Source organism: Micropterus dolomieu, linkage group LG17 (genome assembly GCF_021292245.1).
Source record: "Micropterus dolomieu isolate WLL.071019.BEF.003 ecotype Adirondacks linkage group LG17, ASM2129224v1, whole genome shotgun sequence".
Lineage (NCBI taxonomy): Eukaryota > Metazoa > Chordata > Actinopteri > Centrarchiformes > Centrarchidae > Micropterus > Micropterus dolomieu.
The window spans coordinates 7,285,715-7,310,099 of record NC_060166.1 but is presented as its reverse complement, the minus strand read 5'-3'; the positions used below and the strand labels follow the sequence as shown (position 1 = coordinate 7,310,099).

The 24,385-nt window shown below is 40.9% G+C and overlaps 1 protein-coding gene across 1 annotated transcript; it reads left to right on the top strand.

Annotated features, from left to right (window-relative positions):
* Positions 1-301: 301 nt before the first annotated feature.
* On the top strand, positions 302-14,302 carry arcn1b (archain 1b). The gene is made up of 10 exons (XM_046073831.1): positions 302-512; positions 1,729-1,992; positions 4,613-4,792; positions 5,049-5,254; positions 5,447-5,608; positions 8,594-8,759; positions 10,519-10,666; positions 10,815-10,923; positions 11,374-11,578; positions 12,515-14,302. The coding sequence occupies exons 1-10, from the start codon at positions 510-512 to the stop codon at positions 12,602-12,604; spliced, it is 1,533 nt and encodes a 510-aa protein (XP_045929787.1). The 5' UTR covers positions 302-509; the 3' UTR covers positions 12,605-14,302.
* Positions 14,303-24,385: the final 10,083 nt, after the last annotated feature.

Below are 24,385 nucleotides of genomic sequence, written 5' to 3'. Positions count from 1 at the left end.
GACTTATCATTTTAATAATGTTAACACTTAATTCGATTATATTTAAGGAAATTAAAAGCTTATGTTTAAAAGTTTTAATTGATTTCTGAGTGTTTTAAGTGTCTAATGTGGCCTAATGATGAATTTTTATGATGAAGTTTATCACAACCATCGCTTATTCAACACAAATACTGGTGAAAGGCAGACATGTGGAAAGGTTGGCTCCATTTGAGAAATCTGAAGAAGAGGAAGAAACGCCTGCGAGCGTGTCGCGAGCAACTTTACTTACTTATGCAACACGGCCAACATTTTGGGGCCCACGTCATTGGCTTCCACGGTGGGCTGATCCAGCGCTGCTCTTCCGGTGGAGACGTGGCTCTGTACTGCTGCCATATTGACGCTAGCGAGCTAACAATCACACAACTTGAAGTCAAGTGTACATTCGCACCTTGCTATTCCAGAGTGACTAGAAATCACCAAAGCGAGAAACTCAAGAGACGGAAGATCGCGTACCGTAGAGAGAGACCAAAATGGTGAGTGACAGTCGGAAATGAAGATATCTCCCTGGCTTTTATCGGGCCTAGCAATTATCATAACATTGGCTAACCTGCTGGCAACTAGCTGAAGCTAGGTATCACTTAGCTAGGTTCTCCAAGAGCGAAATAAGAGGAAACCCAAACGTTGCTTTTCACTGCGCTGACAGCGCTAACCTTTTATTAAGTTGGTAAACTCAAGTAAATGAATCGTCGTTTCATTACACAGAGTCGCATTTCGGGTGGGTAGGCGGCACTGGGTGACAGACATTGCTGACGTTAACTAGCTCTACAAGCTAGCGCTAGGGTTAGCTCCTGTCACTAGCCGGATCCGAGCTAACGTTACCTGCTGTCATATTGTTCTCAGCCAGGCAACACTGGATACCGTCTTTAAACAAGCCTTTCCCATGTATACATCTATTTTATCATAATGCTGTGCCAGCTGCTGCAACATATATACTGGACTGTCAACGTTAACCACAGTTGTCGCAGTTTTTAATTTTCAACTTTAGCCATTGTCAACGTGGAATAAAGTCAGTTCCGTCATTGATTTAACAGAGTGAAATAGACTGTATTTATATTAACTTACCTATGTTTATATGTACTGAGATTATTGCTATGGAAATGTATCTGCCCACAATAGCTGCCGTTGTCTTCACCGTGATGAACCAAGCCCCGTTCAAATTTGTGGTGATTTAAAGTCTGCTTTGCTTCTTAGCAGACATACACACATCGTGAACGCTACTTAAGGTCTATTGATTCGCTTCTCCCCATTGTGAAATTCGGCAGTACAGTATTTGCAGTACACATTATTTTAATAAAATGTCGTGTTGGACAGCTAACTTAGTTGCTAGCTACACCTACAGTCATCCTCCACCAAGACTTAACATAGTAGGTGGCCTTGAGCAGTGTGAGCCAATGTTAACTGCGAGATAAATGGGTATGTGTTTGCCTAATCTCTCACACAATTGTGTCTTAATACAAATATTAAATTTGCTGATGTTTAACTTGGAAATGCTTCCTCTCTCTAGAAAGATGCAAACATTAGCTGGAATTCTGGTTACCCCTAGATAAAGTAAAAGGGGAAACTTTCAACCTACTATGACCATTAAGTTCCCAAATCATTAAGATCTGCATGCTCAAACAAGCTATGAATGTACAGTGTGTTACTGAAGAACTGGAGGCTACAACAGTCACACGTTCTCTTCCCCTGCAGGTGCTGTTGGCAGCGGCGGTGTGCACCAAGGCCGGAAAGGCCATTGTATCGCGGCAGTTTGTGGAAATGACCCGGACACGCATTGAGGGTCTCCTGGCCGCATTCCCTAAACTGATGAACACGGGCAAGCAGCACACCTTTGTGGAAACAGACAGTGTCCGCTATGTGTACCAGCCGCTGGAGAAACTCTACATGGTCCTCATCACCACCAAGAACAGCAACATCCTGGAGGACCTGGAGACACTCAGACTTTTCTCTCGTGTGGTAAGGAAACATGGAGCAGACTTTCTGTTTCTGTCTATGCCCAGAAATTTATTTATGTGAAATTAACATTGTCAAGTGGTAGTGTGAAGAAATGGCAATTACTCTGACAATTCCCCTGTCTGTAGTTTCATACTTGTTACTTTTAAATAATTGTTAATGACTGCATGTTATGGATTCACTTTTTCACACATTCACTACATGCGCTGAAACCTTTCAGCACCTGTCGTCAGTTTCTTGTTGTTAACCCTTTGAGTTATTCTAACATGCACTGTAGCAGCCTCCAGCATCTCAGTGTGTACTCGTATTAATAGCAAAGTTTGAGGCAAAGCCATTTTCAACACATTTCATGAGTAAAAGTGACAATGTGTTTAATTAGGAGAATAACATTTGAGGAGCAAACCTCAAATGTCAAATCTCTAGGTTCCATCAAAGAAAGCAGTATGAACAAAGCCTGTAAAGCCTTTAGGATTTAGTTCATTAACAAGGCAGTGTGTAAGATGTAGGGTGCTCTATTGTCAGAAATTGAATATAATATTCACAAGTATGTTTTCATTAGTGTATCAGGGAGTGGGTCCATGTTGCATGTTTCTACAATAGCACTGAGTGGACAAACCGAAACACTGGTTCTAGAGATAGACTTGCAAGTTTTTTTCGTGCGTGTCGTGGCTACTGTAGGTTTTCCTACACACTCGGAACAGGAGTGTGAGACGTGGGGTATACACACTGGTCCTTTAACGTATATTATATTGATTTTCTGCTTTTAACCTGCAGTGCGGATCTTTTGTCGCCCCCTTGACAGTTAGAGAAATTACACAACGCTGTCAACACATCCTAATGGCGCTTTCAGACCAAAAGCGAAGTGAGCGTTGGGGGGCGGTGTGTTTACATACAAAGTCAATGCAAAGACGGCGGTTTGGGATTACAACATTGATTTATCTTCACTGGAGCTTCTCGGCAGCGAGCTTCTGTGCACATCTGGTTCCACTGTTGTTGTTAGCGTCAGTTGGCACGCAGAGCTCGGCTGTACTACGACTTCATATTTATATAAAAAACAGACAAAACTGGACATTGTTTGGAGAAAAGAAAGTGAGGAAGTTGAACTTCCTGGTGAGTTCAGAAAACAAGTAAGCATAGCATAGCCCTGATTGATCCGAACTCCATTCAGGAAAACAAACATTTTAAAAGTTGTCATGTGGTCTTGCTGACAGACCTGACAAAGAATGAATTCATATGTTTTACAAATCTGCATCATATTGTAGTTTTCTGTTTATTGCTGTTAAATCACAACAGAGTGTTTACTTTGGGTTCACACAGCTGTAGTAATGGCAGGTGGTGGTTATTCGCGTTATCTCGTTGTGTGTGTGTGAACACTCAGCAGTTGTCCGGCGATAAAACCCCCGCGAGGAAAGTGTTTGGTCTGAATGCACAATGTTATGTACCAATCATTGCTGGTTGGCAGAAAACACATGGGCATAATTGTAATGGACATTCATTAATATGTAAAAGTCACTCTTTTAAAGTAAATCAGTTTGAGTACATCTGTTAGCTAAATTTATCCATTTCACAGAAAAACACGCTGCACTGACTAGTTGCATTTATTTTCTGATAAATGCCATTGCTTTTTCAAGTAGGGCTGGGCAATAAAACAATAATGATAATTATAGCAATATAATTTTCCTCAACAACAATGTTCAATATATTGTCAATAAATGTTTGATTTAATTATTTGAATTGCGAATGAATTAGATATTTATTTTTGTTGAGGGAAAAGGGCCTGAAAAAAAGATTTTACCATAATGGTTTTGAATGTTCTACCTCAGATTACTGAAGTGATCCCCTGTTTGGCATCAAGTGTTTGTCGTGTTCTGACCATAAAGAGAAGTTTAACCACACAATTAACCATCTGGTTTCTTTCATTTTCACTCAGGAGCAAAAATCAACCTTTAAACTTGAAAGAAATAATGATTTGGCATTTGTCCTGATAATGATCGATATCGAATGATATGATTTTTATTTATTTATCGTGAGATAATTTTTGGCCATATCGTCCAGCCCTTTTTTCAAGTAATCTGACACTTTGCCTTTTGTGTATTACATCTAGACGGGCAGAAAAACAAAAATTCAGGCTATATGTGTTTGGGTGTTTTGAGTGGTCAACCACTAAAACTTAACACATGTTGTAGTAGGAGTTACACTTTACACTCTAAAATGGAAGGACTGAAATCACAATCCAAAATGGAAAAAAGAATAAGAGATGAATAAAAACACAGATTTGCCTTGCGATTGCTCAGATCCTGGCATCTGTATTAACACACAGAGCATCAAACTTCTGGTATTTCTTAGACATGTTTAAAGAAGCAAGCAAACAGCTTTTCAGAAACGGGTGAAAGGTGCATTAGTGCCAAAAACAGGATCAGAAAACAAGCAGTGTTTTTATTCAGTGTCATGATCGGTGGAGCGGTCACCAGTCCGGTGTTTAGCCTTGACTGTCATGTAGAAATAATTTTTCTATTCCTTTTCTAGTGGCATGTTCACATCTCTGACTCACTGCAGGATGTGCCAAATGTTGAAATGTTTGCTCTGGTTAAGTTGTCTGATATTTTTTTCCAAATTGTTCCAGATCCCAGAATACTGTCGCGTGCTGGAGGAGAGTGAAATATCAGATCACTGCTTTGACCTGATCTTTGCCTTCGATGAGATTGTAGCACTAGGCTACAGGGAGAACGTTAACCTGGCTCAGATCCGCACCTTCACAGAGATGGACTCCCACGAGGAGAAGGTTTTCCGTGCCGTCAGAGAGGTGAGTTTAAGTTCCCCTGTGGGGAAATCGGGTCACTGCAGCAATGTATCGTATTACTTCTTATGGAAGATGAGGCTACTGTAACGTTTACACAAATCTCCAGATGTGCAGAAATGGGTTTTATCAGTTGTGTTGAGTTTGAATTGTTTTAACTAGTGCACTAGTTTGCAAGATTAAACGCTAGTGAAATGACGTGTTTTCTCTGTGTGTTGCTATCATATCATTTAGAACATCTTTAAATGTTGTTAATCCACAGACTCAGGAAAGAGAGGCTAAGGCAGAGATGAGGAGGAAGGCCAAGGAGTTGCAACAGGCCAGGAGGGACGCCGAGCGCTCTGGAAAGAAGGTGCCAGCTTTCGGCGGTTTCGGCAACGCCGGCATGACCAGCGTCTCCTCAGGGTCCATCATCACAGACACCATCGTTGAGCCTGAGAAGCCCAAGATCACACCGGCTCCAGCCAGGTACATCTCCAAGAAATACATGTGTGAAATACTTTGATCAAGATTTGCTATTTGTACTGGGTTTCATTATGTTGCACAGGAACTATTGTGAGCAAGCAGTACTTTTGAATGGCAGTGTTTAGAATTAGATATTCTTTATATGGTTGAAGAGCACTGTTCAGAATTTTATTTTTTTTATTTTATTTTTTCCAGATCAAGTGGACCCAGTAAAGCTCTGAAATTGGGGGCTAAAGGGAAAGAGGTGGACAACTTTGTTGACAAGCTCAAGTCGGAGGGTGAAACCATCATGGCCAATACAGGAAAGAGGGGCTCAGATGTATCTAAAGTTCTACCACCACCAGTCAACGTGGAGAGGTACAGACACATCACGGTCAATTAAAGTTTGATTTAATTGTGATTAAACTACTGATCTTCATGAATCTTTTCATTTTCATAATCTGATAACAGTAAAGATAAAAGGAAACGTCCTGAGTTGGTCACATGATGCCTCAGCTTTTTGGCGTAATTCACCATTTTGACGCCAAAATGGGTCACATACGTGATTTGTGCAGATCCCATGAGAAAGTATTTACAACTGGCTTGCCTCAACCTGACAGCCAGAGGCAGCGGAGGGCGTTTTTTTTTTTTTGTTTGTTTTTTGACAAATTGTCCGACGTACAGCGAGCCTGATATAAAGGCTACACCTTACGATTTTTGTTTTTATCAATTCATCTAACTACACATTTTCAACTAATTTATTGATTTTTCTAAAGACAATGTTTTCATTACTCGATTAATAGCAACAACGATGTCTACAAAATAAATATTAACAACTTGTCTCATTAATAATTGTATATTTTATTCAATCATCCTGAAAAAGAGACGCATAAAGCACATTAGAATAATGATGATAGTGGAATAATTTAAAACTAGTCACTGCTGTGTTAGTATAATAATGCTAATAGTAGGGCTGACCCCGAATAGTCAAAGATTTGATGCTTCGATGGGCGGAGCCTGATTCGACTGTCTCTCACAGTTGAAGCTTCGCAGCGAAACAAGGAACACGCCATTTTGGCGATATGGGGGTGCTCAGCGCGTGATTTTTACATAGATCTACCAGTTTTCTCCCAATAAGTTAATATACAGCCTATTACAATATACATTTCAACATTTAGTCCTGTAAATAAACATGTAAAAAGATTTAAAACTTTCGATAAATGTTTTAAAGCGTGCATGCACGCTAAACTCTGCACAAGACTGTTGAATGACGGGCCAGAGAGAGAAATGTGTCTTCAAAAAGCCTCAGTGTAGCTGGAAATTTACAGTGTAAGTTGAATGAATGGAGACTACAGCTCTGCAGCTTCTCAAGAAAAGAAGAGCTATCGTATGTTACCCTGCCTGATCAGACAAATACTTGACCTCAAACTCAAAATGATTGCTGTGACACAGTTATATACCTTTTTTGGGCATGTAACAGGTTTGCAAAGTCAAAAAGCCCAAAGTCCAGCCCAAAGGGAGTTCCCATCTCCCACTGAAAACTCTGCTCTGAACTGCCTGAAAACAGCTCGTTTGTAGTCCAGCCGTTTCCCTTTCATTCCTGTGACGTCACAGGGATGAAAGCTAAATGCGCCTCATATAACGCTCGCCAAGCGGCTACTCCGACACGCCCTCAAAAACACTGGTGGTAAAACAGTGAGGTGCAGCACACATCTCTCCTCTCCCTTCCAAACACTAGCTCCCCTCCAGGCAGTCAGTGGACATAAAGTTGTTACTGTGATGTAGAGACAGAGCTCAGTTAAAAAGATACAGATACTTTTTAAAGATACTTTTGTTACAGATTAATAACTCACCACTCTGAAACTCTTGCTCTATTCCATGTTGTTAAGCTGGTAAGGGGTACAGCTGAACTGAAGCAGTGTTTACCGATTGGCCCGCACTTCTCTGCTTCTGATTGGCTAGTAGTCCTTAACTAGGTACTGCGCATGTGCAACTCCCAACAAAGATCATTTAAAGACGAGATGTATCACTCCATAGCTAAAACGAAGCCTTCAACACAGGGTGAAAAGAGGAGCTGCAGTATGACAAAAACTCTTTAAACACCTCTTTAAAACTTAAAAAGGTTCTGATATGGATTTATTTAATCATTGAAGTAATATGCAGTAAGATGATCAGTGGCAAATGTATATTTGTATCAGTGTGGGGCAAATACAGACTGTAACGTTAGTTTAGGCCATTTTCTCACTCAAACATGGCCTCTAAAAAAAGAAACATAAAAAGGCCGAATATTAAGCCCTTTTTCCATTACCCAGTCCCAGCTCGACTCAACTCTGTTTGGCCGTACTCCATTTTCCATTGCAGATAGTACCTCTCAATGTAGCTGGTCGTCATAGCGACGCCACACACAACTGCCGCAACGTAATGCTCAATGCGATCCACACAGCTTTCTCTTGATTTAATTTAAAATGTTTCAACATTCCTCAGAATATAAAGACAGATAAGTGGTATGAAAACCTTCCAGCTGTGTTTTCCTCTGTCGTCGTTGCTGCAGCGGTCTGTGTGACGGCGGGAGCAGAGGGCTCTGTGAGCGGGCGGCTGGCCAGCTTCGTGAGCTCCTGTTGGCGCAGGCATTCCCTTGCGGAGCTCCTCAACTCCAAAAATTTTCAAGCACATTTTTATTCCGCTGTCACTTTTCGTAAAACTGTCAATATTCTACACAGTTGATTTCTCACTTCAAAACTTCTCAGAAGTGGATTTAGCGATGAAATAACGTAAGAAAATTGTAAAATATAAAACTTTCTGTTGCTTGTCTCCCAAACTTGAGATGGTCGTAGGGGTGTCGCGCCGACACGTTATGCAAATCGACTTATTTCCGTAATCGATGACGTCACCCCAGCAATAATGCCTCTTTGACTCTCATGTCTGGCTCCTGGCAGTGCTGTCAGCCAGACGTTCCCCACCGTGTCCCCTGTTTATGACTAAACTGTGACCAGGACTTACACTTGAGAAGTATTCATGTTTCATTTATGATTAGAATAATGTATTCATTTGACCGAACATGGAGAAGATACTTGTAAAATCGTGGCCATTCAGCGTTGTTCAGCTACAATATTTTTAATGTCTTAATGCAAAACATAGTGAGCTTCTGCTGTCCAGCAGTAAGCCACTGCTCACTTCCATAATGACAGTCATTTATTCTTGCTTTGAGTAGACGGGTTTAGTTTTCTTTAATAGCCCAGATGCTGTGTTTGTCATCTCTAACCCCATTTCTCCACTCTTAGATCTTGTGTAAGTATTGCCTGATTAGTCTTCTGTGTAATTGATTGGTTACTTAAAGCCTGTTTGGATGTGTTTCCTCTCCAGTGTACATCTGCGTGTGGAGGAGAAGATCTCGCTGACTTGCGGTCGTGATGGCGGCCTACAGAACATGGAGTTGCTGGGCATGGTGACGCTCCGAGTCACAGACGACAAGAACGGACGCATTCGCCTCATTATCAACAATAACGACAACAAAGGATTGCAGCTCCAAGTAGGTCCACCACATAGTCTAAGCATTTGCTGGGGAGAATTGATGAGCCGATATTTAGATTTTGAAAATGATTTGTATAGTAGACTCCTTTCCTGTATAAACTACACTTAGAACAGGCCGACATTGAAAGCAGTTCTCTTTGTGGAGTTTTATATCTTTCCTAAATGGAATATATTAACAAAATAGATTACAGTCTCAACAACTGAACATATAACAATTGCACTTAAATAAATATTTGCTGCTAGAAGGTGCAACTTTTTCAGCCATCTCTGATCAGAGTGAGAGAGAATAAGCATGTGTATTTTACCTTACACATAATCTGCCGTAATTTCAATGTAGCATAATTCACGTCTAGTTTATCCCTTCACCAGCACTCTTTAATTCTATCCAAAGCTACGTGAAACCATTTCTCAACCATCTGGCTCTAAAACATGCCTTCTACGATACAGTGAGCTGCTGTTGAATGCATCCAATACTACATGACTGTCTACAACGTCTGCGGCTATAACTTCAATGTTTCACATTTGAAAGTGGAGCTAGATAACTTTGTTAGATACTTGTTCAGCTCATGTTAATTTACATGTCCGCTCTGGTTTAATCATTTCTGACACACCGACTGTAACTACAAACGAACAGCTCAGATATATTTATAATATGCTAAAGTCTATAGTTTCACTGCTCATTATGACGTTAGTGCTCCTCTACTAATAAACACGGCATTAGCTTTGTGGCTAATTTAGTAACAGGCAGCGTTAGCTGCTGTAAGTGATGTTGGAGAATATTTAGAAGTGATGAACTAGGGAGAAATTATAGGACCATTGACTAGAACTGCCCCAATGTTTCAAAAATATATCTACAACCACCTCTGTCAACAGCGTAGCCTCCGACACTCACCTCCTGTAACATTAAACATAATGTTACTGCTGTGAGCCGGGAGGAAGCCGGGAGAGGGCAATGAAAAACGGGATGGTTAGCAAGTTCTGGATGTTTTCAGGAGAGGAGAAGAGATTGGGGCTGTTTTTATTATAATTATTAAAGTCATGTAATTTACGTGACAAATGAGAAACTCACCAGTTACACAGCCACTCTCCCTTGTTCGCTTTACATGCTCCGTTGGACTGCGGTCAGCTGATTGTTTTCTTTAGTGGGGTTTTTTGGTAAGGCAGTGTTGTTAACAGAGGAGCTGTAGTGCGCACTGCAACACTCATGACATATGGAAAGGATCTGACTCTGTTTCTTTTTTAATAGTAATATATCTGCTGTTATAAACGTTGATGCCGATTTAAATGCAATTATCTCATACCGGCCAATAAGTCAGTCGGGCTTTATTTTTGAGAGATATTGTGGTTCATAGTCTTTGCCTAAATGAATGACATAAAGTGAAATGTCACTAAAAGCTGTCAAAGCTTAAGGAGCTTGGGAGATAAATATTTTTAAATAATGTGATTTTGATATAGCAGAACACAAAAAACATTTGACAAACATTTTTTTTATCAGTTCTTATGACACAATAACATATCTCACCCCTAAAAGCAAATGATAAATGCACAACGTGGTGAAACGTGTGAAAATCAACAGACAAGATGGAGGACAATGCCATGAATTCATAGTGCCATGTTCTTTCTCACACGCATGCATGCAACAGAGAGAAAAACGAGTGGAAAAAGCAACTTAAACATCAGTTTCTGAAAAAACTATTCCTTAAAAATGGTTTCCCTGAATAATGGCAGCTACGTTGCTCACTGTCTTCTCTGCTCAGACACATCCCAATGTGGACAAGAAGTTGTTCACAGCTGATTCAGTGATTGGTCTGAAGAACCCAGAGAAGTCCTTCCCTCTCAATAACGATGTTGGTGTGCTGAAGTGGAGACTACAGACCACAGATGAAGCGCTCATACCTCTAACCAGTAAGTTCCAGTACACGTGCTTTACCTGGGGACATTAGAGTATGAGCCCTGTGCTGTTCACTTTATTCATTGTCAACATTTGACAGTCTTTGTACAGCGAAGACACAGTTAGGACCGATAATATGATATAATATTGTTCCTTCCACAGTAAACTGCTGGCCTTCAGAGAGTGGTACTGGCTGTGACGTCAACATTGAATACGAGCTGCAGGAGGACAGCCTCGAGCTCAACGACGTGGTCATCAGCATCCCTGTACCGTAAGTACATCGACAAATTAAAATGTGGAAGCTCTGAATGAGTTTGCGTGCAGTAAAAGTTTGTGATGGAACATCACAGTGAAAAAAACTTTTTTTTTCTTGTGCAAAAGTGTCTGAAATAGCTTTTAGGTCAGGGGACGTAAAACACTGGTTAATACTGTAGTTTTATTTTGAAGCTTCTCTTGCACTGTATCTGTGAAAGTTTGTAGCTGCATCAGATTAATAGGGTGGCTGAAATTAGGTCCACATGATTACGAAACACACTTCCCCAGATAAATAAATATATTGAAACCTTTTTCATAGAGATTAAGCAAGACTTTTTTATGACTAAGATCCTATTAATGACAAAGTGTTTATGGCACCATGCAATCTAGTGGCATGTATGCCACCGTAACGTTATAAAACCTCTGTATATTACTTGCCACATCACATGTTTGTGTTTTCCTGCAGGTCCGGTGTGGGAGCTCCTGTGATTGGTGACCTGGATGGAGAGTACAAACACGACAGCAGGCGAAACGTTCTGGAGTGGTGCCTACCCGTCATCGATGCCAACAACAAGACTGGCAGCCTGGAGTTCAGCATCGCCGGGCAGCCCAATGATTTCTTCCCCATCAACGTGTCCTTTGTGTCTAAGCGCAACTACTGCGACATCCAGGTGGGTTACAGAACACAAGAGTTACCTGTCATGGGTTTCTGTGTGTGGTTGGAATCTTTTTACTTCTGCCTTCATGACCAATGAGTTCAGATCACCTACAAAGAATGGGCAAATAGTTCCCAGTAACTATTGAATAGTATTTTGCTTGAAATGGCCCTACCTAATCCAAAACAACAGTTCTGCCATAAAGTCGACTTTATGACACCTATAATGCTGCTGTTTTTATTTAACACTGCCATAGAGGCATTTATTAAATGATGTTTTTGTGATGTGTTGTACTAGACTGCATTATTATTGTGTTTCTGGCAGCCTGGAGTTCAGCATCGCCGGGCAGCCCAGTGATTTCTTCCCCAATGTTTTGCCCCCCTCATGCATGTGAATAGGGAAGAAACACTTATATATAATGTAATCCAGTACAACACTACCTTTAAATACCACCTCAGTATTAAACATAAAATTGAATTTGCACATTTCGGGTAATGTCAACAAAAAACTGAACATTCTAAACTTTATAAAGGTAGAATTTATGATGGATCTGTTGTATTGAATTGCAGTACAGGTGTACCTAATAAAGTGGCCATTGAGTACATTAGCCACTTAAGATCCTATATCTGAACATGAGTCACTTTGACTGTGAAATAGTTGCTGGTTAAAAATGATCACATAGTGACATTTTCCTGCTGATTGTGGGTCCCATCAGTCTATTTGCTGCATTTAGTCCAATAGAACTATTCCCATTTAGATCTGCAGAAAATTAATTGGCAACCATCTTACAGAGATGCCAAATTCTTCGGTGTCCTGCTTCTCTTGTATGTCATTACAAACTGAATATATGTAGGTTTCTGATTGTTGGCCAAATGAAACAAGACTCAATGTTCCTTCTGATAATCTACTGACGTGCTTTTAATGCTAGTTCTTTCTCCCCCCCCCCCACAGGTTACCAAAGTGACTCACGTAGATGGAGACAGCTCAGTTAGATTCTCTTCAGAAACCTCCTTTGTTGTCGACAAATACGAAATCCTGTAAAAAAAATAAAAAAAAAAAAAAGAAGAAGAAGAGAAAAAAATTCAAAGAATTAAAAATCAAAAAAATCACCAACAAAAAAAAGTCCAAATCTATGCGTCAGAGAAAGTTTGAAGATTTCTTGCCTGCCCACCCTGTATACTATTTCAGAGACTGTGTACATCAACAGGACTACGTCAGCCCTCTGGCAAAGCCTCTTCCTGTGGTGGAGCAGAGCAGCGGTGGTGTATTTATATGTTTGTATGAGAGAGGATCATCTATATATAGAGTTAATTGAACAGGAAAAACCAACAAACACACACACACAAAAAGAATATGACACTGATGCTGTCATGTTCGCCAAGCAGAACTGTAAAGAGGACTTCAGGCTAAGTAGAGGATGACTGCGGGTGTGCAGCAGAGGCCGGCGGCCGTCTCCTTGTCCATCTATCAATAAAGCCCTGCCAGGAGGTAGAGAGGGAAAACGGTGACCTGAGGCCACTGAATCAGTCTCCAGTAGGAAGAGCGTTGGTAGTTTAGCGTCCCCCCGAGAATCATGCGTCCTCCACAACCTTTCTTCTTCACACTCGCATTGCAATGGTTCATCGATAGACGCCGCCTTGAATGGGGTTCTTGCTTTCTTTCTTTTCAGATTTCCTTCTCCATAATAACTGCAGATTTGTAGCTGTCTCAATCATTATTAGCCCGTCACTCTTTAATCTTTAAACTATTGTGATTTGCTCTATTGATATCTCACTTCAGATGATTGGGTTGTTTTTGTTGTTTTTTTTTACTTTCGTGTGAGGACACTTGAGTTGTCAGTTTTTGTAGAGAGGTAACACATTGGTTCTGCGCTGAAAAGCAAAATATGGCTCTGTGCTCAGTATATTGTCTTTTCTGTCTGCGGTTATTATCAGAATTATGCCGCACTGTCCTTTTATTTTTAACTTTGAAATTTTTTTTACTGTTTGCTGTATACTTTGTCATTGTTTACCACTAATCTGGAGCTTGAAATTGACAGTGAAGAGCAGGACGTTGTAAGGAATTCTCAGCTGCAAGGCAAAGTTACCTATCAGTAAATACATTTTACTATTGCATCTGTTGAATTTTCTTAGGATCTTTTTTGTAACACCATTGCAGCCACTCCTCACTTTGTCAAAAAGAGACGCCATGTTCCACTCGAGTCCATTTAAGTCCAATGATCAGCCCTCAGATATCAGAGGAAGAAGTACTTTGAACGCGGCCCAGAAACAACATCCAAGCCCCTAATCTAACGTCCCATGAGGCATTTTAGATCCGAGATGGGTGTGGATTTGTGTTGGCATCACAGTGGAAACGCACACACAGAGCAGCAATCAGAGACTCCCAGCCTGATATTTAACCCACTCCCCTCACATCCAAGGTAAGCAGAGAGACTGGAGCCCTCGCAGTGAACTGCTGCTGACACCCCTGCTCATCCACCTAGTCATCCTTTACTGACATTCTCATAGTACATCAACATTATTCAGAATATAACATTTGTCTTTCATGTTCTTTTTTTTTTTTTTTCTTTTTTTTTCATTTGTACTCCTAATTTTAAATTTAGCAATGGTTGTGTGGATGTGGGGTTGAAAATGACTAGAATTGAGCATTTTTAACTAAATTACTGAAGGGGAATCTTAACATTCCAGTGTACAATTAGAGAAAAAAGAATTTAATGGAATAAAAATGTATTATTGAAAATGTAAGTCTCACATGGGTTTTTGTGTTGGTGATGCACTTCATTAGCATCGGGGATTTACCCAGTTGGGAATCATCAATAATGCAACAATTTGTTGTAGCTCTCTTATTTACTCTATTCGGTGTCTGAAGATGCTTTTTTCACATTATGAATCACATTTATCTGCTGCCTTCAAGGCAGAATATATATATTTTAATGGCATTTAAAATTGAAATGATTATAAGAAAATTTGATATTAAATAAAAGAGGCAGTTGGTCCACAACAGCACAATTACAGTGTAACTTGCTAGATGACCCATCCACACTTTAAAAAAAATTTAAATACAATTTTTTTTCTGCATTAACTCACTATAAATTTGAGTGGTTTTATTTAGTTTAATTTGATTACTAACAACCGTCACATATCTCTCAGAATTACTCATCCAGTCATGGGACATCATTTGTTAGCATTAACTGAGGGTCGCTGAAGCCAGACTAAACATGGAGCAGCGAGCTACAGCCTGTACCTCCACGTGCACTCAATATGTGATCTTTATTATTCACAACCTGTTTACTTTGTGACCCCCTTAAATAAGACCTTGTATTTCTTCAACCCAGTGTAGAGGTAAACATTTTTATTTTATTTTGTAGTGTGTGTGTGTGTTAGCATTCTAATATGTGCTAATTGGCACATGTACAGCTGATGTTGGTTTGGAATGACATTAGGTACTTGGTCATAAAACCAAAGTATTTGACAAATTAAAACGTAGAACTCATGGTGGTGCTAGATAAAAAGTCAGGGGATCCCCTCATCCTCTGGGGACGACGGATATATGTACCAAATTTCATGGCAGTCAATCCTGTACCCTCAATGTGGCTACGCTACCAGAGTGTCTAAACAGCAATCATTGGAGGAAAAGATTGAACAGAATTTTGTTTAGAAGATTTTTATTATTATCATCTTGCTACCTCTCATGTATCTTGTGACTCCCCCGGGTTCTATAAGAGAAGAGGCCGTGGCAGTTTTCAGCTGGTATTTCGTCCACCTGCAAAGCCCACAATGAAAAAACGAACCTTTCTGTGTGTGCTCCTAACTTGTATACTTATGAATGTAGCGCATGAAAACTTAATATGAAAATGTCAAAATGACATGAAATTCAAGGTGTAGCCAGAAACATTTTCCTCTTTGATAACCCCAGATGGTGGTGAGGAAGCAGAATGTTCCGGGGTTGAAGGTCTTAATTAAGCAGAAATCACCTGATGTAGATTAACAGTCTCAGTCTCAGTGCATGGTGGTTAAGACTTTCAACCACATCAACACTTGCACACACACAAAACCCTTCTTTAAATCGATTGTATCTTTCTGAAGTGTTTAACCATGCCTCCGCTGGCCTTTTGTTTTTTGTTTTTTAAACTCCTAAACGGAAACCCCATTATTCAGGTCATCTTGACCGCTCTGAGAGCTGCTGAAAGACTGGAGCTGCTTCACTGACAGTGACTCTGTGAACCGTTTTGAAGGTGGTTTTATTGGATATAGACCCATTAGCATGGGGTCAATGGTCAAACAAACACTTCTTCAAACATCTAAACAGTCCCTCTCTAATTTCTTTATTCACATTAGGTCTCATTTTGTGTCAATACAATAATTTCACAGGGAAAAAATATTTTTTGACCTCTAGTTAAAGGCTAAGGACCATGTACCTATATCTTGATGTTACTCTATTATCATTTTACATTGCGATACTCATCCATGCCATATACGTAGGTTGTTTTGAATGTATTGGAGTTTAAATCGTATTTTTGCTGCGTCGCATGGAGTACTCGTACACATGGACTGTGTGACGGAAGAAGCTGAACAGCCTTGAAGATGAGGCGAGTCAGTGGCTGAGCAGAGACGCTGCGGCCCAACAGATGGTTGAATGCTGGGAGACGGAGAGCGTGAGGGGGAGGGGGGAGGGCTTTACAGGGTCAGAGGGGGTGAGTTCAAGAGAGCTTACCAGCACCCATATTTGGGTGGGGGGGTGTTAATAGCAGCCCTCCAGTCATAAAAAGTGTGGGTGTGTCGTTTTACGAATGAATGAGCAGACTGATAAGCTTTGCAAAGGGTCTCAGAGGAGGGAGAGGGGCGAGCCGGGCGACACTGGAGCAGACACTGTTGTCTTTGGCATGTTAAACACACAGTCGGCAGGCACACACTGCAGAGCACACGCTGATTCAGTTTGGATGTTTTGACTGGATTTGGAATCAGAGGATCGACTGATCGGAGCTTGATTGATTGCTGTTTTTCTGAATGGAGCGAGGGGTTGGAAAAGTTCTGTAGCATCTTATTTCTGTTACTGTCGACTCACTTGGATTGAAGGATGATGCTCAAGAAAGTGAGATTCAAGGTAGGAAAATGCACCTTTTTGCGTGTCACAGTCAAGATCATCATGTGTTTTGCGGATAGGTCCATCCAACATTGTGTTAGACACATTCAGTTGGATGACTGTCCACAACATAATCACCTACAAGATACAGTATAGTTTCTGTTAGAATCCTGTTTAGAATAAAACTAACACTTGGCTTTAAACCGAGAAAGATCGAACCTGACACACACTGTTCAGGTCTACAATATAGTATAATATGTAATGGTCCTTCCATACTCCGCTAATATGTGACATTTTCATCTAAGAAAATCGATCTTGAGATAACACGGCATGGATCCAACAAATAAAACAAATAAAAAAACAATGAGTGATGTGTGATCCCTATGTAGTGTAGAGGGAGAGTAGCCTACATCAAAGAGGGGGGAAAAAGCAGAATGAAATAAATGACCGATCTAACCGTCAGTGTACCCAGTTTAACCATGTTCAGTGACTCTTAATGCACTTGTAATCCACGAGCTTTGTGTCCCATTGCTTTTAAGAAGAGCCACAGTATGTGACTGAACAAAGCTGTGCTGGGCCTCTGTTGGCTCTTCATTAGCAGCCCTGCCTGCAGTTCAAAGGGGGGAGCTGCTGCCTGCTGCTCAGGCTGTGCTGACACTGAGACGGTAATTACAGCACAGCGGCAGGAACAGGAGGGGCTAGCTACAGCACTTACTTTAATACTAAAGATTTACTGTTCGCTCCCTTACTACATGGTACATAGGTCCTGTTTTCTTCCTGATTCCCATCTTGTGTGCTTTTTGGTTATGTTGAGCACATATATGTGTCTACATCCTTACTTTGCACACCTTCAAACATTTACCTGTTTCATTAATCCACCACTGCTTTACAGACTTTTAAAGCAACTGGGAAATAAGATTAAAGAACACATTCATAAAACGACAAAAGTAACAAAACTTTATTAAGTTATTATTTGTTATTATTTGTTAAACTTTATTTAACAGTAGTAGTTCGTTGCTTTACGTGTGTTAAGAATTCCCATTAGGCTGAAGTTTCTCTTGGTTCTTTTCCCTTCCTGTTTTTTTTTTACTGTTATGCTGCAGCAACATAGTTGTTTCTCTTTTTTCCCCCTTATACTATACTATCCCCGAGGGGAAATTAGTTAGTTCTCTGCATTTAACCCATCCTAATTAGGAGCAGTCTGAAGCCTTCGGGCAGCAACGGGGGAGCAGTTAGGGGTTCAGGGCCTTGCTCAGAGGGCACCTTCAGCAGTGGTGGACTAGAAACCGGCAACCCTCTGGTCCCCTTTTCTTGTGTAAGTTTTTCTTTTTCTTGTGCAGTAGTGCGTTCAGTTTGGGGACTTTACAAAGCAGCTGTTTAAGACCATTCTTGACTTGGGTTTTTAGGAACAATAGATGTTGGTGGGTCACGGCCGGGAGGTGTGAGAGGAACTATTTGTTACTGTTAATACCGCAGCCATCACGATCGTGGCATTACTGTCACAACTGACATTAAATGACGTACAGTAAGTTTAAATGACAGGACGTAGGGAATGAGAGTGAATGGAGGGGGATCCCCCACTGACCCTCTGAGTTTGTTGTTTTATGTCACTGACACTCTCACCTGTTAGTGCCAGCTGTTCTAGCTCACCACAAAGAGGTGACACTTTTCCCGAGCAGTGTGACAAACACAGTGTGAGGCCTCTTCCTCACAGCAAGTGAGAGTGAAAGAAACCAAGTAAACAAAAACAAATCAAGACAGAAAGAAATGGAGCTCTTTACCTGTTAGCAATTACGCAATATCTAATTCATAGAATACGCCCCCCCATTTTATATGTTTCTGTAGATCACTACTACGAAAGGTACCATTTTGTGCAACTCAACTCAAATCAACTTTATTTATAGAGCACTTTCAACACCACAAGTGGAACCAGAGTGCTGTACAGAAGGTATAAAAGAGAAAATAACAACAGAGACAAAAAACACAGCAAACACATAACATACACAAGTTACAGAGCAATATCAAATGCTTCTTACGGAACTATCTGAATTTAGAGCAAAGACAGTAAGACGGGCAGAGACGGGATGTTGGCTGAATTCTGTAACCCTATGGGGAAATTCCTCTCAGTGACAGTTCAAACAGCAGCAGGTCAGCTGACCCTCACGCTTTCCTCATCAGCTCCGTGTTTAGATCTCTCCTCACACTTCCCTGTGACATTCTGTCCGCCACTCTCTGCTCTGCTCTTTGGCACCCAGGTTCAGTTCACTTTACTGCAATTTATTACGTTTTAACTTGTTGCCAAACTAAACCATGGACTTTTCCATGCCTTTTCTTTAACCATCAGACATCATAAATGCAAACAGATGGGTCTGCGAGAGTGGTGGCTTAGTGCTCCTAAAGGCACAACAATTATTTACGTAATTCCAAATGTACTTATTGTCTGACTGACTAGGCTGAATGATGTGGTTTGTGAAGATTTATACCACTGAATACATTTTTGGATTGTTAAGTTGGGTTATGAATTATACAATAAATATTTTTGCAGCAATCTTTTTCATTAATGACATTTGAAAGTATTCAGCGCTTCTGAAAGGATTTTAGAGTTTACCAGGAAACCCCTTTTCAGACTTTATACTAAAACTCTTACAGACATTGAAACTACTGTTTTAAATGGGGATTTTTTACTATAGCCCTAGCTAAACTGAATTAACGCTATCAACATCGGAGAGTTTAAAACATCTGATAACGATATATATCTGTTAATAGTCTTGCATTTTTTGCAAGGATCCCTTAGTTTGGTTATTACACAATGTGGCTTAGTGGGTCATTCTGCAGTTAAAATAATATGTGCCCTATATGGAGGTAACAGTGTTTCAAAATGACAACAAGCTACTTATTTTCTGAGATATACACCAATAAAGGTATATCTTTGATAAGCTGATTGGTGGATGTATCAGCCTGGCTGATATATCGGCCTAGTTTAATTTGATCATAATGCATCTGGCTTTGCATATCACCCGGAGTTAATATGATTGCCTTTGTGGTTCTAAACCAAGAGATTGATGAAAATATATCTGATTCGATGGAAATGAACACTCTGTTGGCTTTTTTTAAGTGTTGACATCAAAATCAAGTTTATTATCAATAGTACATTAAGGACCAAGTGTAATCTATCTGCATCATGTTTATCACAATACTGTATTGTCCAACACAATCCTAGTTGTCTCCCATCGTGGTTCATATCTGTCAGCATTGAAGCAGTTTACATCCGCAGCACTAGATGGCACTAGTGTTCTTCTGTTTCCCTGCTCTCCGTCTCAGACATCATCATAAAGAAATGATGCCTGAAGCTAAACTCTCAGTAATCCCTCAGAACAGCAGCACTCCCAGATATTAAACCACTGCTGGCCATTGTCAAAAATGGGAACAGCATTTCAACGTTGAAAGACGGAGCATGACATGAAGACTGACATGGAAGTTATTGTGGGAATATTCAGTCACTCAGCGTTCAATAAAGCATTTCTCTGGTGGCACATTGTAGGCCCACAACAGAGCTGCAGCTTCCTACAGTATGGCCCCGGGCTTCAGGGGCAACATGTGGGAGTCTGATCCACCACCCAACAACTGCAAACACATCCTGGCAAAAAATGATGACCCATTTCCTTCAAATCTTTACATTCCTCCCCCTCTGCCGGCCCTGAATCGCTTGGTAATTGAATTTCCATCCTGCGCAGAGACGTCCAAGCTTTTTGTTCACTGAGTGAGATACTCCAATCATCTCAAAGGATCAAGTCAGCGCCCATCTAGGCCTTTGATGTTCATAATGAGCGCTTCCCTCTGCTCAGCCCTGCAGCGCTGCACTGTATGTTTCTATAAAGGCGTTAGGATTTGAATGGGTGCGTGGGTGCTGGTGTGGTGCTGGGGTGGGGGGGGGACCAGAACCAAATATGGTTTTCATTAAAGATGAAAGGAGGGAGAGCTTTTACTGTCTCAGACGTCTGTTTATGCTAAGTGTGAGGGTGTGTATGTGTGCATGTATTCACATAAAAGAGAAATTTACCTTTGACCCCCGGCACTTTGTGGTTACCTGGAGGCTCATCCATGCAGTGTGACTGCTACTGCATGTCTGGTGCCTTTTTACTGCAGCAAGCATATGAGGCTTCATGCCATATGGATTAACATCTTTCCATCCAGACAGCAAAAAGGGAAACATAAAAGACCATTTGAAGTCTTATGTAAACTTGTCTCTTTGTATTTCTCTTTGTATATTCACCGCATGCATATTAAAGCTGCTTAAGGCAATTCTGCACATATTCAACTTGGAGACAGAATCGTTTTCATTCCAAGCGTCCATAAGTTGTCAAAATCCTGTGATGTGATGTCTGTATGCCGTTCACCAGCCACAACTTTCTGTAGTGATTTAAAGCTCATGTCTATGTGTACATGGTGAGAACAAAGAATGACAGCGAGAGACAGTGTGTGTGTGTGTGTGTGTCTAAGCTCTGCTCAGCTTTTCAGCTTCACTTTGGTAGAGGTTTTTGACCAGTCGTAGCGCTATGGAGCAAAGTTCTTTTGAGTGGGTCCCCGTTGTGTTTGTGTTGTGCACATGCACAAGCGCACGACGCAACACACATTTCTGCCTCTTGTTTCAATTCAGCTTATATACAGCTTATTAACATGCAAAGAAACGTAGTGATACGCCCACAAGAGCAGGGAAGAAGAACACAGCTAGCAAGCAAACCTGGATATTTGAAATAAAACTGTCTTTGCAAATATTTTACAAGGAAGGAAATTATTCATCTGAATGTAAGCATAGCTTTTGTTTGTTTACAAGAAAACTCCATAGAGTACCTTTAAGGTATCAGTACGCTTAAAACAAACTAGAGGCAAAAGTATTTAAACCTTCCAAAGGCCACACTAGAGGGGCGGGTGAAACACATAGGTTAGAGGGGCGAGGTGCGATGAATAGTACAAATGTGGATAACAGTGCACACTTAATGCTGTTACACAATCACGCATTTCTTATATAGAACTCTGAGATCTTTATTGTTTTGGTTTTAGTTCATTAACCTTATTTCCAGCAGGCAGTGCTTTTCAGCAAAATAGCTCTAATATCTTTCCGCTATACGCTACATGTCCTGCACCAAACAGCGGACAAACAAGAAGTTAGCGACTTGCTGGAGGAGCCAGAATTAAAAGGATTGTGAAAATTGAACTTAACTTTAATCTGAAAAACAACTTTGATTTAAAGCTGCAAGCAGCGTTGGGCGGGCCCTCGCACTTGCAGCGCGTCGAGGTGTGAGGCGGCCGCTTTGCAGATTCTGGAGCTCTGCCGGTGCGGCTGTGAATTTGCTACGCCATTTGGACGCTGCACAAAGGTTTTATGCCTGTGTCTCCTTTGTGGCACTGCAGAGCACTTGCTACGACTATAACTGAAAACTCACAAGTTTTACTACATGGCTTCATCAAGGGTTTTCTGGGACAGTTTTGAATATGGCCAACATACTAGGAGTTGTAGTGTAAAATGTGACATTTCCTGTTGCCAGCTGGTGGCGCTATGGCTTTGAGTGAATATTGGCATCTATATATGTTCAGGGCGGGACTTCAAAATCAAATTTGGTGCAGATGTCATCATGTATACTGAAGAATCATTGATTTTGGACGCCGCGCCACGGGCACGCCATTCCACGAAAACTCACCATTTGTGCAACAATTAATCACTGTAACATAAATTACCATAAAATCCAAAATGGCTGACTTTGGGTGTGGGGCATTGCTCCAAGAGGCTTTTTTGTATGTCTGGACATGATACACGTACTACAGAAATTTTGTACATGTAGGTGAAATTTTGGCCTGGGGTTGCTCTGTAGGGGGCGCTACCGAGCCATTTACAACCCATGTGTGAAACCCATAAAATACAAATTTTTTTGCCCCGCCTGGATTGTGTGCAAGTTTTGGTGAGTTTTCGAGCATGTTTAGGCCCCAAAAAATGAGATTACTTTGCAGGAAAATAAAAAAATCCTCTAGTTCCAATAAGGACCTTGCGTGTTTCATGCTCGGGCCTTTATTAACAAAACTATTGCTCTACTGAATATGTAAACAGACGGTCGCAAAGTGGTGATATGAGCATAATGCACTAAAAGGATTATTAGGGAGGTATATAAATACATAAAATGGCTTAGTCTGGTTAGTTTGGTAAAGGGTAAAAAAAAAATTGTCTCCTGTCAATAGCCGTGTTTGCACATTTGTCAATAGAGCAGTGTGAACTAGCTACAAACTTACAAACAGCCAAAGCAAATGTCTTGTAAAGAAGGAAAAAATACAAACTACAGCGGTTATAGGGCATTTGAGCTTGAAATTAGACTGTCATGCCCTGTTTTAACATTGTTGAGCAGTTGGAAATGTGGGTAGGTGGTCATGGTGGGAGGTACAGCTTGTTTCCAAAATTGAGAATGATGAAGAAAGGGGTTTTTGAAAGCAGCACATCTCAGTAGTGATTAACACATTACATTAGCAGTCTGTGCAACTGGAACTGTATGCATAGATTTCCCACCAGCTGCCAGAACCGGAATTTCATTTGGATCAAAAAAGAAGAAAGAAAATGTTGCCTCTCACTCGGTTTGGTCGGGATGTTTTTCTCTGGAACAGCCCAGCTGTGTGATGTGAGCTGACAGATGAGTGTAGTTCATATAAATCATGATAAATCCCACCCAGTCTCACAGGAATGTCAGGCATGTGCAGTGCAGTTTTTCATCTAGTTCAACATGAAGCTTTTCAGGCATGTGCTGAACGATATACGCCCAGATGCATGCAGTAGTTTCACCTGGAATTTGGGCGTAGTCATCTATCAGAGTGGAGAGGCTAGTTAGATCCAGACAGTAGAAGAAGAAGATATACTTTATTAACTGTTTTCACAGTTAACTATTTTTATGTTAGTATTTACACACAGGTCTCGAAACACACACATGCACAAACAGGACCCATAGCAACACACGGAGAGATGTCAGAATGAGGGGGCTGCCACTCAGTGCGGCGCCCCGAGCAGTTGGGGGTTCAGGGGCTTGCTCAAGCTATTCGGCAGTCCACACTCCGCAACTCTGGTCCGAGCTGGATTCGAACCGACGACCCTCCAGATCCCAGCCTAATCCTTACGCCCCAAAGTTTAGTAGTTTGATCAGAGAGGAACCATGCATCTTTTTCCCACTTTTCAGCTGTGTGAATCAGTCTTCTAGTATTACTGAATGTATCTAAATGTTATTACACTTCAGTGCATGATAACTCTGCACCACAACAAACATCGCTCAGACACCAGAGTATGCTCTGGTACATTGTGGGTGTACATGTCCATATTTGTTTGAGCTCAGTAGTGTTTGTCACTGTCTGGACATTTGTGTTCTGTTTGTGTTGATGCTCTCTGGACTTGAGCCAACATACTGGTCATTGTCATGGCAGCTTGGACCAATTTGAACACCATCTATTCCAAGCATTACAATCTGTAAATGTTCTCTGGCAACGACATGTGGGTATGAGAACCAGAATAGCTTTTTTGTGTACGACAGGCTGCCAGTTTGCCAAGTCAGGTCTCAGTCAGATCTTCAGCCATGGCTGTACAGGAATACGCAACATCCTGCAATGCTGTCTCTTGTCAGCACTCCCCAATCTAATGATTTTGTCAAATGTTAAATTTTGTCACGTAAGACCCACAGACAGGTGACAAATTAAAGGACGCCTCGGGATCCT

Bases quoted from the DNA above. Each gene is read 5' to 3' on its own strand.
- arcn1b (XM_046073831.1), top strand. The intron at 4,793-5,048 runs GTGAGTTTAAGT...GTTAATCCACAG, and splicing joins TTTTCCGTGCCGTCAGAGAG to ACTCAGGAAAGAGAGGCTAA. The intron at 5,255-5,446 runs GTACATCTCCAA...TATTTTTTCCAG, and splicing joins ATCACACCGGCTCCAGCCAG to ATCAAGTGGACCCAGTAAAG.